General features: G+C 44.6%; 2 protein-coding genes across 5 annotated transcripts in view; one reads left to right on the top strand and one right to left on the bottom strand.

Moving 5' to 3' along the window:
* Window positions 1-12375, top strand: part of pdpr (pyruvate dehydrogenase phosphatase regulatory subunit) — a 120541-nt gene extending 108166 nt beyond the window's left edge. For both annotated transcript variants that reach the window (XM_072518482.1, XM_072518481.1), the window contains 4 exons: window positions 5572-5666; window positions 6950-7039; window positions 7806-7988; window positions 8424-12375. In XM_072518482.1, coding sequence (XP_072374583.1) covers window positions 5572-5666; window positions 6950-7039; window positions 7806-7988; window positions 8424-8828 — 773 coding nt within the window. In that variant the 3' untranslated portion in view covers window positions 8829-12375. The remainder of the gene's footprint in view (window positions 1-5571; window positions 5667-6949; window positions 7040-7805; window positions 7989-8423) is intronic.
* Window positions 1-12714, bottom strand: part of LOC140430792 (uncharacterized) — a 145027-nt gene that overhangs the window by 41868 nt on the left and 90445 nt on the right. The gene's annotated exons all lie outside the window — the stretch shown is intronic.

Genomic DNA, 12714 nt, shown 5'->3' with positions numbered 1-12714 from the left:
GCGGTTAAATTGAGCAGCTTGTCATTGCTGGGTTTATGCTTGCACCCAAGTAGGATGTAACATTTGCAATTCTCCAGTCCTCCGCTGCAAACTTCCACGGCTGAAATCTCCGCCGTCGGGATGCTCCGTTTTGCTGACAGCCCCACAATGGGAAACCCCATTAACCAGCCGGCGAAATGGAGAATCCCGACGGCGTGCTGAACCAGAAATCTGGCGCGACGGGACAGAGAAACCCGTCCCATGTATCTCTGCAATTTCTCTTTATTTCCTGTGAAATGAATCACTGAATGATTAATTATCTGGCCACTTTTTATCATGGGATTTTCCAAGGAGCGGCAGTCATCATTAGATTGCCGCTGTGTCCAGACATTTCCCTAACCTGATGTTGCTGCACATTTCTATCGGGGTCTTCTGAACCCGGTATCCCAGAAATGCAGAGTGCAGTGCCCCAGAAATCTCTAGTGGATCATAAGAGTCAGGGGAAGACAAGACCCCTTTACAGCATACTTACTATATGGCTAGTTTAAATGTCCCAGCTGCATGCTAGTCAATGAATGTTGGTGAATGAGTGTGTGTGAGTGATTGTGGAAAAGACTGAGGCCATTTGGCCCATCAAATCCACATTGGATCTCTGGAAAGCAATCCAGTCAATCCCTTTGTCATCCTCTATAGGTCTCTAAGAGTCCAAAGGAGCAGGGAATTGCCCATCAGAAGTTGAAACTTCCAGCGCAATTTTTAATGGGGGTCTGTATGCCCACAGGGTCCCAATGCTGAACTTAGGTGTATGTGCAGTATCCTCCAATCCATAGATTAGAAGAAACATGGCCCATGTTTTTTGCTAAATCTACCTTTGAAAATTATTATGTGAAATGCATTGTTGTCTAGTTCAGATCACAAGGTTGCAGCCCTGGGTTATGCTATTGCATGATTCCATATTTGGCAGTGTGAGCTCACCCCTGGATGTGATGTGTTTAGATCAGTTACAGGAATGATTGGTACCATCTGCTGCAGAGAGTATCTACCCTAATAGACCCTAAACTCTTAACAGAAGTCCAAAGAGATACCGGTTCTAATTAGCAAAAGGCAAATTTGTGGCACGTATTAGGAAGCTCTCTTTCACGCTATGTGAAACTAACCTCTGAATAGAATAGTAAAGTCAAAAGCTGTGGCATTATTTCAAAAGCAGTTAGAAATTTCAGTGGATGCTCTAAGCTTATAAAACGGCAGGCTTGTTGAATTACTGTTCGGCACTTCTGCTTGGATACTATCTACCTGTCCTTGGGCCACACTATGTGACCATAATATTGAGTTTAAAATTTGGAATATGTTGGATAAAAAATGACTCCATTTACAGCGAGCTGCTGAGAAAGTTCCAAAATATCGCACTTTATTCACTTCCTTCACTTGCAATTCCTCTCTTGAAGTTGCCAACATTACTGACTTCTAGGTCCCAAGGCAATCTGTTGTCCACATGCATCCCTTTTTGAGTGAAGTAATTATATTGAAATTATTCACTGCACCATTTCTGAGCGTTTGTGATCCTTAGTTCGAATTTTAAAAAATATACTTTAATTCAAATTTGAACAATCACACATCACAATATTTACAACTGAAATAACCACGCAGCAACCACACAAGCCCACCCATCTCCCCATCCCCTCCTCCCGTTAGCAACAACTAGCTCTCCAAAATGTTATATAAACAGACCCCATCTCTTGTGGAATCCTCACTCTTCCCCCTCGAGGTGAGATTCACGTTTTCCAAGCGCAGGAACTCCATTAAATCCTGTAAAGCCACACCAAGGCAGAGGGTAGAGATTCTGACCTCCACCCTAAAAGGACCTGCCTGCGAGCCATCAGTGAGGTGAAGACGAATATATCTGCCCTTGCACCCGTCTGCAACTCCAGCAAGCCTGACACCCCGAATATGGCCACCAGGGGATTGGGTTCACATGTAAGATCACCGACAAGGTGACGAAGAACCACCCCAAAACATCTCCAACTTCGGGCAGGACCAGAATATATGTACATGATTGGCTGGGCCCTTCCCACATCGCTCACACACATCCTCCACCCTTCAAACAACCGTCTCATCCTTGACTTCGTCAGATGCGCTCGATGTATCACTTTTAACTGAAACAGCCCAGCCTCATATATGAGGTTGAAGCATTCACCCTCCGCAGCACCTCATATCACAATTCCTCCTCCACCTCCATCCCCAACTCCTCCCACTTGGTTTTGACCCCCTCCAGAGACGCTCTGTCTTCCTCCAATATCCTCCCATAGATCGCCAAGACAACTTCCAACTCCCCCACCGACAACACCCTGTTCAACTTTGAGGAGGGCGGTGCCACCAGGAATGTTGGGCAGACCTTTTTTTACAAAACCCCGCTACTGCATATACCTGAATCCCTCATTCCAAGGGGACCCATACTTTGTCTTCAGCTCCTCCAAGGGCACAAATCGACCTTCTAAAAACAAGTCCTTTACTTCCGCCAGCCCCCATTCCTCCCAACCCCGAAACCTTGTATCTATCTTCCCAGGCTCAAACCCATGATTCCCTCGGATTGGCATCATCTTCACCTGCCCCCAATTTAAAGTGCTGGCAAAACTGCCTCCAAAGTTTCAATGTGGCCACCACTACCAGGCTTCCCGTATACCTCCCTGGAGTAAACTGGAACGGCGTTGTTACTAGCCCCCGCAACCCCAACCCCTTACAGAAACCAGCCTCCAACTTCCCCATGGCATTTCCCACTCCCTACTCCAACCCCTCACCTTCTCTGAGTTCGCCGCCCAATAATAGCAAGCACGAAAAGGTCAAACCTCCTGACTGTCGCTATCTCTGGAGCACCATCCTCCTAATCCTTGCCACTTACTGCCCATATAATTGACAAAATCAACCTCTCCCATAAAAATGACTACGGTAGAAAGACTGGCAGGCACTGGAACAAGAAAAGGAATAATCTTGACTGCCAAATTTAGCTTGTACCCTGAAAAAGCCCAAAATCTCTGAAGCCACCCCATTATAACCCTCACCAAAGCACCCGGAATGGAAATATACAGCAGCAAATCATCTGCATACAGGGACAACCTATGTTCCACACCCCCTTATCTCCTTCCATATTTCTGAGCACCTCAGCGCTAAGGCCAAGTGCTCAATTGCCAGTGCAAACAACTGCCCCGTTCCCCTATGCAAAGGAAAGTACCCTGAGTTCATCTCGGGCGAAATTCTCCGGTATCGGCGCGATGTCCGCCGACCGGCGCCCAAAACGGCGCAAATCAGTCGGACATCGCGCTGCCCCAAAGGTGCGGAATCCTCCGCATCTTGGGGGGGGCCGAGCCCTAACCTTAAGGGGCTAGGCCCGCGCTGGACTGATTTCCGCCCCGCCAGCTGACGGAAAAGGCCTTTGGTACCCCGCCAGCTGGCGCGGAAATGACATCTCCGGGCGGCACATGTGCGGGAGCGTTAGCGGCCGCTCACGGCATCCCCGCGCATGCGCTGTGGAGGGAATCTCTTCCGTCTCCTCCATGGTGGAGACCGTGGCGAAGGCGGAACGAAAAGAGTGCCCCCACGGCACAGGCCCGCCCGCTTACCTGGCTTACCCAAACCTTCCTCAGCCTCACCTAATCCTTCACCCTGAAATGTGTCTCCTGCAGCAGCACCCCGTCTGCTTTCAAACTCTTTAGATGCAAAAAAACTCTTGCTCGCTTCACCGGTACCCCCAGCCCACCCGAATGGAGGGGGGGGGTCTCTCATCCTTCTCTCTCTACCCCCTGCCCCTCCTGTTAGTCATTAATACTGTTCCCGTCCTACCCCTAGTCACTGCACCCCCCCTTCCCATAACCCCCCCGTCACTTCCTCTCAGAACCACCTCTCCCAGTATCATCCCCCTTCCATTCACTCTTCCCAGGCCCATTGAAACTTGTTCATACAGGTTCCAATGACCGTGGCCCCTCCACCTCGCTCCACCAGCGGTGGCCGCTGCCAGATCCCCCACACCAAAGAAACACACCAATACCAATTTACCCCCCCCCAAACCCAACCCTTCCAAACTCCCATCTCAATCCAGTGCACTACGCCCCTAATCCAAAAAAAAACGACAGATCCGCACCAATGCCCCCAAACCACCCCAACCCAAACACCCCTTACACAAGAACAACATAACTGAAAAAGCAGAACAAGTCCAAACTCAGTCCAGTCCCAAGACTTCTGCCTTCACAAACGCCTCTGGCCTCTGCTGTCGTCACAAAATAATAGTCTCTGCCGTTATGGGTGACCCTCAGCTTCCACGGGTAGACCATACCAAACCACACGTTGCGGTTATACAACGCCGCCTTCGCCCGACCAAAGGCTGACCATCTCCTCGCCAGCTCCATCACGAGATCCTGATATCCACATATACCACTCCCTTCCCACATTACACCTTGTTTTGCCTTCACCCCATCTCAGCACCTTTTCCTTCACCTGATAACTGTGGAAGCAGACGATCACAACTCTCGGCAGCTCATTCGCCTTTGGTTTCAGCTGAGTGAACTGTGGGCCCGATCGAATTCGTAGTGGGAGGGTTCCTCCCCCACCCCCATCAGCTTGGCAAACATCTCCGCAAAGTACTCTGTAGGCCTCCAGCCTTGGGCAAATCCACAAACCTCAAGTTCTGCCTTTGTTACCTGTTCTCCAGGTCCTCCACATTTGCTCTCAGCCCTCTATTACTCTCTACCACCCTCCGCAGGTACTCACCTATCGAGGTGAACTGGTCACTATGCTGCGACAATGTCTACCCCACCCCCTTCATTTTCTATCCTTCCGCATCGCCATCAAAGTCTTTGCCAGAGTCTCCTTCATCGGGGCAAGGGTCTCACCCACCCACTCCATGAGTGAGGTGATAATTTCCGTCCAATGCCTGTAGAAATTTTCAAAAACAGCCGCTCAAATTCCACAGCCATCACCTTGGCCATCCCACTGCAATGGGTTTCTTCATTAAGAGTATTCCTTGATCGCTCCTCACAGGTCAGGTGCATATCCCAGTGTCAGTTAGTTGCCCTCCTCTGTACTCTTTTCAAAGTCAAAATGTTTGTCGATGTACACAGATGAAACTGAGTTGGTGCCCTACGTGAGCTCACGAACACCCAGAAGGCAAATCTGGGAACATTCGCTTGAGTTATAAAGGAGGCTGGCAATCTGTAGCCTTCAAACTCGTTCACCACATTCATTTTGAAATGGAATAATCGGAGAGTGAGTTCAGGCCACTATTGGGAGACAGCTCATTTGCATATGCAATAATGGAACCATTAAAGTTATCTTTTTCATTTCATGGATGACTGGTTTACAATAACCAAAACTATTGGTATTTTTTTATTCATTCCACATTGTATGAAAGGCTGATGGCAAGATCCATCAAGGCAGAAATTGCATCTAGATATTTGTCAGGCATAGGTAATGCTACAGATAGATAACCTTGCACAGATTGTGAGGAGTGAATTAGGAGTCATTGATCTGTGCTGTGGATTTTTGGGTGTTCGCTTTGGGAGAATCAAGCAATTACATGTCTTAAAACTCTTTGTTTTTCTTTAGCATTGAATTTGATTGGTCCTCGTGCAATGGATGTCCTTTCTGAATTGTCTTATGTGCCAATGACTTCAGATCATTTCCCCTCGTTATTCTGTAAGGTGGGTAATAGAATTATGTTGTCGGTACATGTTGTGTGTCAGCACGGAACAGTCTCTAATAGCTGAGGACCTTATGGATTTGGGATGAAATTGATGAAAACTTCAAATGGTCCTCTTGCTAGCCACTTTCTTGAATCACTGGCAGCAAGATATTTCAGCTGATTACACCAATACCCATTAGCTTTCTCCTTGATTCACAGTGAAGATTTGAAAAAGGAGTCTTCACCTTTGCTCCCTGTTATGTTGTAGATGCTCATTTCAATGGATGTAGCACAGTATCTCCTTAAGTTTACCTCCCTGCTCTTTCTGCTATGCAGCAGCAGTTGTCATGTTTGTATCCAGCTGGATCTTACCATCTGGCATCTATTGTGTTGCTCCAATTTCCCTGCCGTCCCCTGCTCCAACACAACCAAAGGTAGGAATGCCGCTTGCCTATTCCATTGGAGAGGAGAGAATAATCTATTTTTGTTATAATGGATTCCTGTTCCTGCTAAGTACAGCGATACTGGGAATTCTACTTCTTGAGATCAGAAGCTAAGATTGGATAGAATAGCAGCGGTGATATCATGTAACTCATGCAGTGCTGTGTCTCAAAAGAGTCACTTGCAACAGGGACAGGACCTGCAAAAACCAGCTTGATGCTTGCAGAACCCATTGCCTCAACCAGAAGGTGGCAGCTGGATGAGGGGCAGCTTCTTCACTATATTCACTGCCTCCCATTCTCCATTCTTGGCACATCCCCTTTTTCAGTCTCTTCAATTAACACAGAAAACCATTTCTTGGTTTCCATTCAGAGAAAGGTTTCCATTCAGAGAAAGGAAGAGCTGATGCTAGAAATCTGTACAGCCACTTTTATACAATGAAAGCGCTACATTAATCACTGTAGCGGGTGGACGTTACATACGCGTCAAATAGCTGCATGAATCCTGCAGCATTCGAATCTACTGTACTAAACTGAAAAGCGATATCACTGATATGGGGTGGGGGGAGGGGGGGACGGCGGCGGGCAGCATGTATTTATTAACATTACATTGTGCAGTCTCTCCTTCCTTCCCTATGTACGGTATGCGTTGTCTGTATAGCATGCAAGAAACAATACTTTTCACTGTATACTAATACATGTGACAATAATAAATCAAATCAAATCAAAAATGTTTGTTTGCTGAGGAGAGGTTGTATACAGTGGAGAGTGGGTATCGCATGTTTACTAATTATGTTTTTAATGAGAGAGGTTCACAGCAAACTGGGTGGATTGATATTTACTATATGTTTCTAATTAACAGGAGATGAGTGTTGGTTACGCTAATGGTATCCGAGTGATGAGTATGACACATACAGGAGAGCCTGGCTTCATGCTGTACATCCCTATCGAGGTGAGAACCACATGAAGTTTAGTTAACAAGTTGGGTGACAAACACTTGTGTTGCTTTTTGTATTGTCTGAAATTCTCCAGTATAATAAAGGCAAGATAAAGTCGCCAGATGATCATAGGCAGTTTTCCCCTTTGAGGCGGAGAGCTGACTGGTGGTGATTTAACTTGAAGATCACCACAGGGACAAGGTTGAGTAGATGAGTTTTCATGGTTAACCTCAGCCGGTACAGGAATTGAACTCGCACTGCTGGCCTCACTCTTCATCACAAACCAGCTGTCCAGCCAACTGAGCTGAGCCAGCCCCCATTATAATAAATATCTGATAAGCGTGCAACTTTTCAGTTAGATTTGTTCAGGGAGACTAGAAGTCTGGAGCTACCTCGTGGACATAATGAGAATGAAGATTTATGTTTCTCAAATTTCAAATGATACGGTTTAGTGGACAAAACATTGAACCATGTGGAGCAGTTCAATCTCAGCCTGTGCTGTTAATCTCCACTGAGCTGGCAATAGAGGCATAGCTGTCCTTGGATTCAGTATCTTGGGCTAGAAAGAGGGTAAAAATCAAGCTAGGACTCCTGGACCCAACTGTTCTCTGGTGAATATTGCTGGTAAACGGATGTGTGTCTTCATTAGGGACCCTCAGGGTTGGACTGTGCAAGTTAAAAAACTTGCCCAGGTTCATTCATGCATCTTCAGGAGACTCTGCAGTGGGCAGTCTGGTGGTTAAGCAGTCATGTCTCTGACACTGCTGTTCCATTTTTCAGTATGCACTTCATGTCTACAATGAAATCATGAATGTGGGACAGAAGTATGGAATCCGAAATGCTGGGTACTATGCACTGCGCAGCCTGCGAATCGAAAAGTTCTTTGCGTTTTGGGGTCAGGACCTGGACACGTTTTCAACACCATTGGAATGTGGTCGTGAATTCCGAGTCAAGTTTGACAAGGTACTTAACTGTGTCTGGAATTTAACTGGGAAGATTTCACATGAAATGAACATCAGAATATGCTCTTCATTTTGTGAGGTCAAGTGGGGTGCAAGAATGTGTGTGTGTGCGCGCCACACAAGACCGCTGATTCACCTGATGTCCTCTTCACAGGCAAGGAGAGAGGACATGACAATAGTGGAAGGGCCAAGTGGAGAAGGGTTGGAGATCGCCTGAGGGGCTGCAAAGGCGCCATGTGTCTTAGTGTGTGATCCTGAATGTGATCTAGCCAGACGTATCTGAACTGATTTAAATGGGGCAAGAAGCAAAAAAGCACCGATGGGTTCTGAAATCTATTTATAAAGTTACACATGTTCTACCTTGGGGCAGAGAGTGGTGCTGCTCATTTTGTGTCTCTGTATTTCTGGGGTTAACCTCCTCTTTGTTTAATTGTAGGGGACTGATTTTATTGGCCGTGAGGCTCTGTTGCAGCAAAGACAGGAGGGAGTTTGCCGTCGGTTCACCATGTTTATCCTGGATGATCATGATACTGACCTTGACCTTTGGCCCTGGTGGGGAGAGCCTATATACAGGAATGGGCACTATGTTGGCATGACAACCAGTAGTGCCTACAGTTTCACGCTGGCCCGCCATGTCTGCTTGGGCTTTGTTCACCAGTATAATGAAAACACTGGAAACAAACTGGTGGTGACCCCAGACTTCATCAATCGTGGCGATTATGAGATTGAGATTGCCGGACAGCGCTTCAAGGCGAAGGCCAAACTTTACCCATTCAGTTCCCTGTTTACACAGAAGAAGAGGAAGGATGAGATGGAACTGAGCAGCTTTCAAGGGAAATAAGAGCCACAGCAGCACCTTTGAGTTAAGGTGATGATGGGTCAGTCATGCACTCCCCAGGAGGGAGGCTGAAGACCATTATATCGGTGTTGGTTTGCAAAGCTAATTTCTCCTACCCCTCACAGACACTTTTGTGTGCATGTGTGTGTATATATAGACACAGATAAAGAATTGATCTACGTCTCTCACATCCAACGTCACAGGCAGGCATCACTCCTAGGTTTTCTTAGTTAATGTACAGTGGAAAATGCTGATCTCTTGGGAAAAGTGAGTGTCATTCTGAGATTGGAATTCAGAGTTGCCTATATCTTTCTCTCTCTCTCTTTCTCTCACATACAGATGAACTCTTGAGTGTGGGAAGTAGGTGCTGAGGTGTGCATCTAGCGCCCAAATGGCACATGGGCATAAACCTATTGTGCTGATGGTGCAGGCCTCTGGAACAGTGCGCACAGGTTGAGGGGTGCTGAACCATTCCTCCAATTTGCAGTGAATCACTGAATTAAGTACCTTGATTGAAATGTTGTTTCTCCTCTTCCCTCAATTTCCCTGGAGTATAGTGCCAGTATTCTTTATCCAGCTTCCAGGAGCCAAATGTGTGTAAGCAGCCTGAAACTGTAGGTCAAGATCCTGCCAAGTCTGCAGTGTGTCTTCACAATTTTTTGACAGAGAGCGCGATTACAAGGGTAGTTTTTCTAGGAGTGCGACAGTAATATTTAACTGATCTGCTACTAATTCGGCCGATATAATCCACCCATTCAGGGTGGGATGTTTCTGATTATATTGACATTGAAATGGAAAAGACAATAAATATAAAGGTAATTTTAAAAATGATTTGTTGCATAACAAATTCAGGATAAGCTTGGATGACAGTTTTGTGATTAATTTGTAGGAGAAGGAAATGAATGAAAAATGACTTTTCTCCTGGTTATACATCTGTTTTGTAAGGGAGACACAGGCTGTTGTTTAACACAACTCAAGTGATATTATTTCTAATAAAATTAGACTACCTTCCTTCAAAATAGCCATTTCAAAATCTACAATAAAGGACAGGAAGAAAAAGCTGATCATTGAGCCTTTCCATCTGTGTGGGACTTGCTTGTATCATTAATCCCATTTGTGCTTCAACTTCTTACAATGAATCTGTACTTGTGCTTCAAAGTAATCACTGGTCAGTATGCTGCAATGCTTATAAGAGCATCTCTTGCCTAAATGTGTTAGCCAATCCAGGTGGCTGTGGCAGAGGTGGTACTGGAGATTAAGTTGTCCATAGGCTATGTCTAGTACAAGTGGCGAAAATCAGAAGCCTCCAATTGTGTTCATGGATTGTGGGCAATACCGGGCAACATTTATTGGCCATCCATTTTCCAGGATTCACACAATCTCAGTCTGTTGAAGTTCAAATTATTTTTTTTATATTCAAGGACTTTTCTTTACGGCAAAATTACACAACATGGAACATATGTATTTAACCACCCTGGGGTGATCTTGTAGAAAATTCACATTTCCTCTTTCAAGTCATGAAAATCCTTTAAAGTCAGAAAATGTCAGAACCTGGAAATGGCCAGCCTCCTCCCTTGATTAACAGAGATTTTACTTTTTTACTGGCACCATGGAAACTACCGCTGGTCAATTCAGCTTATGCAATCAGTACAGATCTGTATAGTCCAGATTCGTGCTATTAAAAGGATGAAAATGTTCTTTCCTTGTAAAATTTCAATCATGAGGTAATTTATTCAAGCAACCTACATATGGCAAGGTGCTCCCTTTCAAATCATTATGGTAAAACATAAATTTAAGGTATGTTTCATTATTTATTCCCAGTGACATACAGGACAAAAATAGATATGTATGTATATATCTGGTACATAACTTGGATGTTATTTCTTGCGTTCCCATTTTACTTATCCCTGTTTACTGTAGATTTTACCTTTTCACTGCCATGGCAATGTCTTGGATTGAAATGTTATCATAACCTAATACTAATAATAATCGAAGTTTCTTGCTAATTTTTACATTGGCCACATCTACAAAATTCACATGATCACACTGTGTTGTGCTACTTTCTTTCATGTTTTCAGCTTCAACCTCTTTGACTGAAAATCCTCTTCCCACGTTAGCTTGACCATGTGACTTGACAACATCAAACAGCTTTGCATATGCGTGCTGTCATGTATTCTGAAAAATTCCTCTGTTCCTTATAGCAGTGGTGCCCAAATGCTTTTGGTCGCATACCCTTTTTCAGATTTACAAACTTTGTGCATACTCCTAATGGCAGTTTATCTTTTAACTACCCCTCCAATGGCCCTATATATTATTATAATTATATATTACAGGTAAAAATATGTCCAATCATTTTTTTAACTTGTCATTAATGTGATTAATGAGTTTGATTGTTGGAGAATAAACTCATGAAGTTGGGGAAAATGGGTGGTAGTTCCTGTCGCAAACCCATTTTGATGCAGTGATAACATTTTGACTTAATTACAGTGAATGCCAAAAATGCTGTTTCACAAAAATATGTTGTGAATGGCATCAAAGCCTTCCAGCTGAGGATACGCTGCTTGCATTTGATGCAAAAATCTGTCAAGTGCTTTTGTTGGAACTGAAATGTTGAGTGCGCCTTTAGTTACCATGTCAAGGAGGTTCTCTTGTTCTTTTACTGTCGGCACTTCTTTCAACATGGGAATTGCAGGAAAATAGGACAAAGGGTAGCAACCCAGCACTTGGGTGTCGTCCATCTGGGGGAAGTAATCATGTAACTGCAATGCCGGTTCAGTGATATGTTGCTTGATGTCACCTTTAGTGCGGCTGTGCAAGTTTAACTCATTAGTTGTCAGGAAATCATATCGACTTGGAAATATTCCAGTGTTGTTTTCGGCCACACAATGAATCCAAATTCCAGCTTTTTAATCATGGCCTCAGTTTTGTCCTGAACCTTGAATATTGTCGGGCTTAGCCCTCAGAGGCTGATATTTAGCTCATTTCAGCGAAGGAACATGCTATTCGATTTGATCAGCCAATTGCTGAGAGTATGGCCAATGTCTGCAGTAAAATCCATACACAACATTGTTCAATTGTGTACTAGGTAGAATGAAATTTGGTTATTGTAATAGGCAGTTTACAGAACGTACTCAACAGATCACGCTTGAAAAACCCAAAACAAAATGCTTACTGTTAGATGTAATTCCACAATTGGGCAGCACTGCTAAACAATTCTGAGTACGCTAATAACTGCACAAACAAACATTATCAGTGGAACTCTTAATGCAGTTCATATATGCCCATTAGAAATGCTTTGTTCAAATGCAGGGACCTGTTCCTTGCAAACAAAAGGGATTTATTCAAGTCTTGCACCTTTTTTGAATTACCCAGAAGCTTGGGAGACCTGTTCCCCATTGTTTTCATCATGGCAATGTCTCAACCAATCAGAGTCAAATTACTAACCAATCAGCACCCTTTCACCCTTTTCTCCTGTAGTATTGTCATCAGTTGAAATTGGCATGTTTGCATTTTCCCTGACTAGTGCAAGATTAAAGGTTTCTGTAACATCTTTCTTTTCAAGTCTTGTTTATTTGTTTCAAGAGGGATGGGGGGGGGGGGGGGTGGCGGAGAAGGAAGTGAGAAATGCACCCTGAATTTCCATTCCTACGTCATACAAATGTATGTGCTTTATCGCTTCGAGAGAATTCCACCCAATTTAGATTAAATGCAGCAACCTTTCTGTTTTGTCATACGGTGTCAGCAGAATGAGAGTCCCTTTCCAGTCACAACATGCGTGGTTAACTTGAGGTATAAGATTAGGCACAAACTACGTCAGTTGTGCTCATTTCCATAATTATTGTAATTTAAACGCTGGCATGGCCGGCATGATCTTAAAGTAATATCTTTC

The sequence above is a fragment of the Scyliorhinus torazame genome, chromosome 10, assembly GCF_047496885.1.
Source record: "Scyliorhinus torazame isolate Kashiwa2021f chromosome 10, sScyTor2.1, whole genome shotgun sequence".
NCBI lineage: Eukaryota > Metazoa > Chordata > Chondrichthyes > Carcharhiniformes > Scyliorhinidae > Scyliorhinus > Scyliorhinus torazame.
Note: the sequence above shows the minus strand (reverse complement) of the source record. Positions and strands in the feature narration are given on the sequence as shown.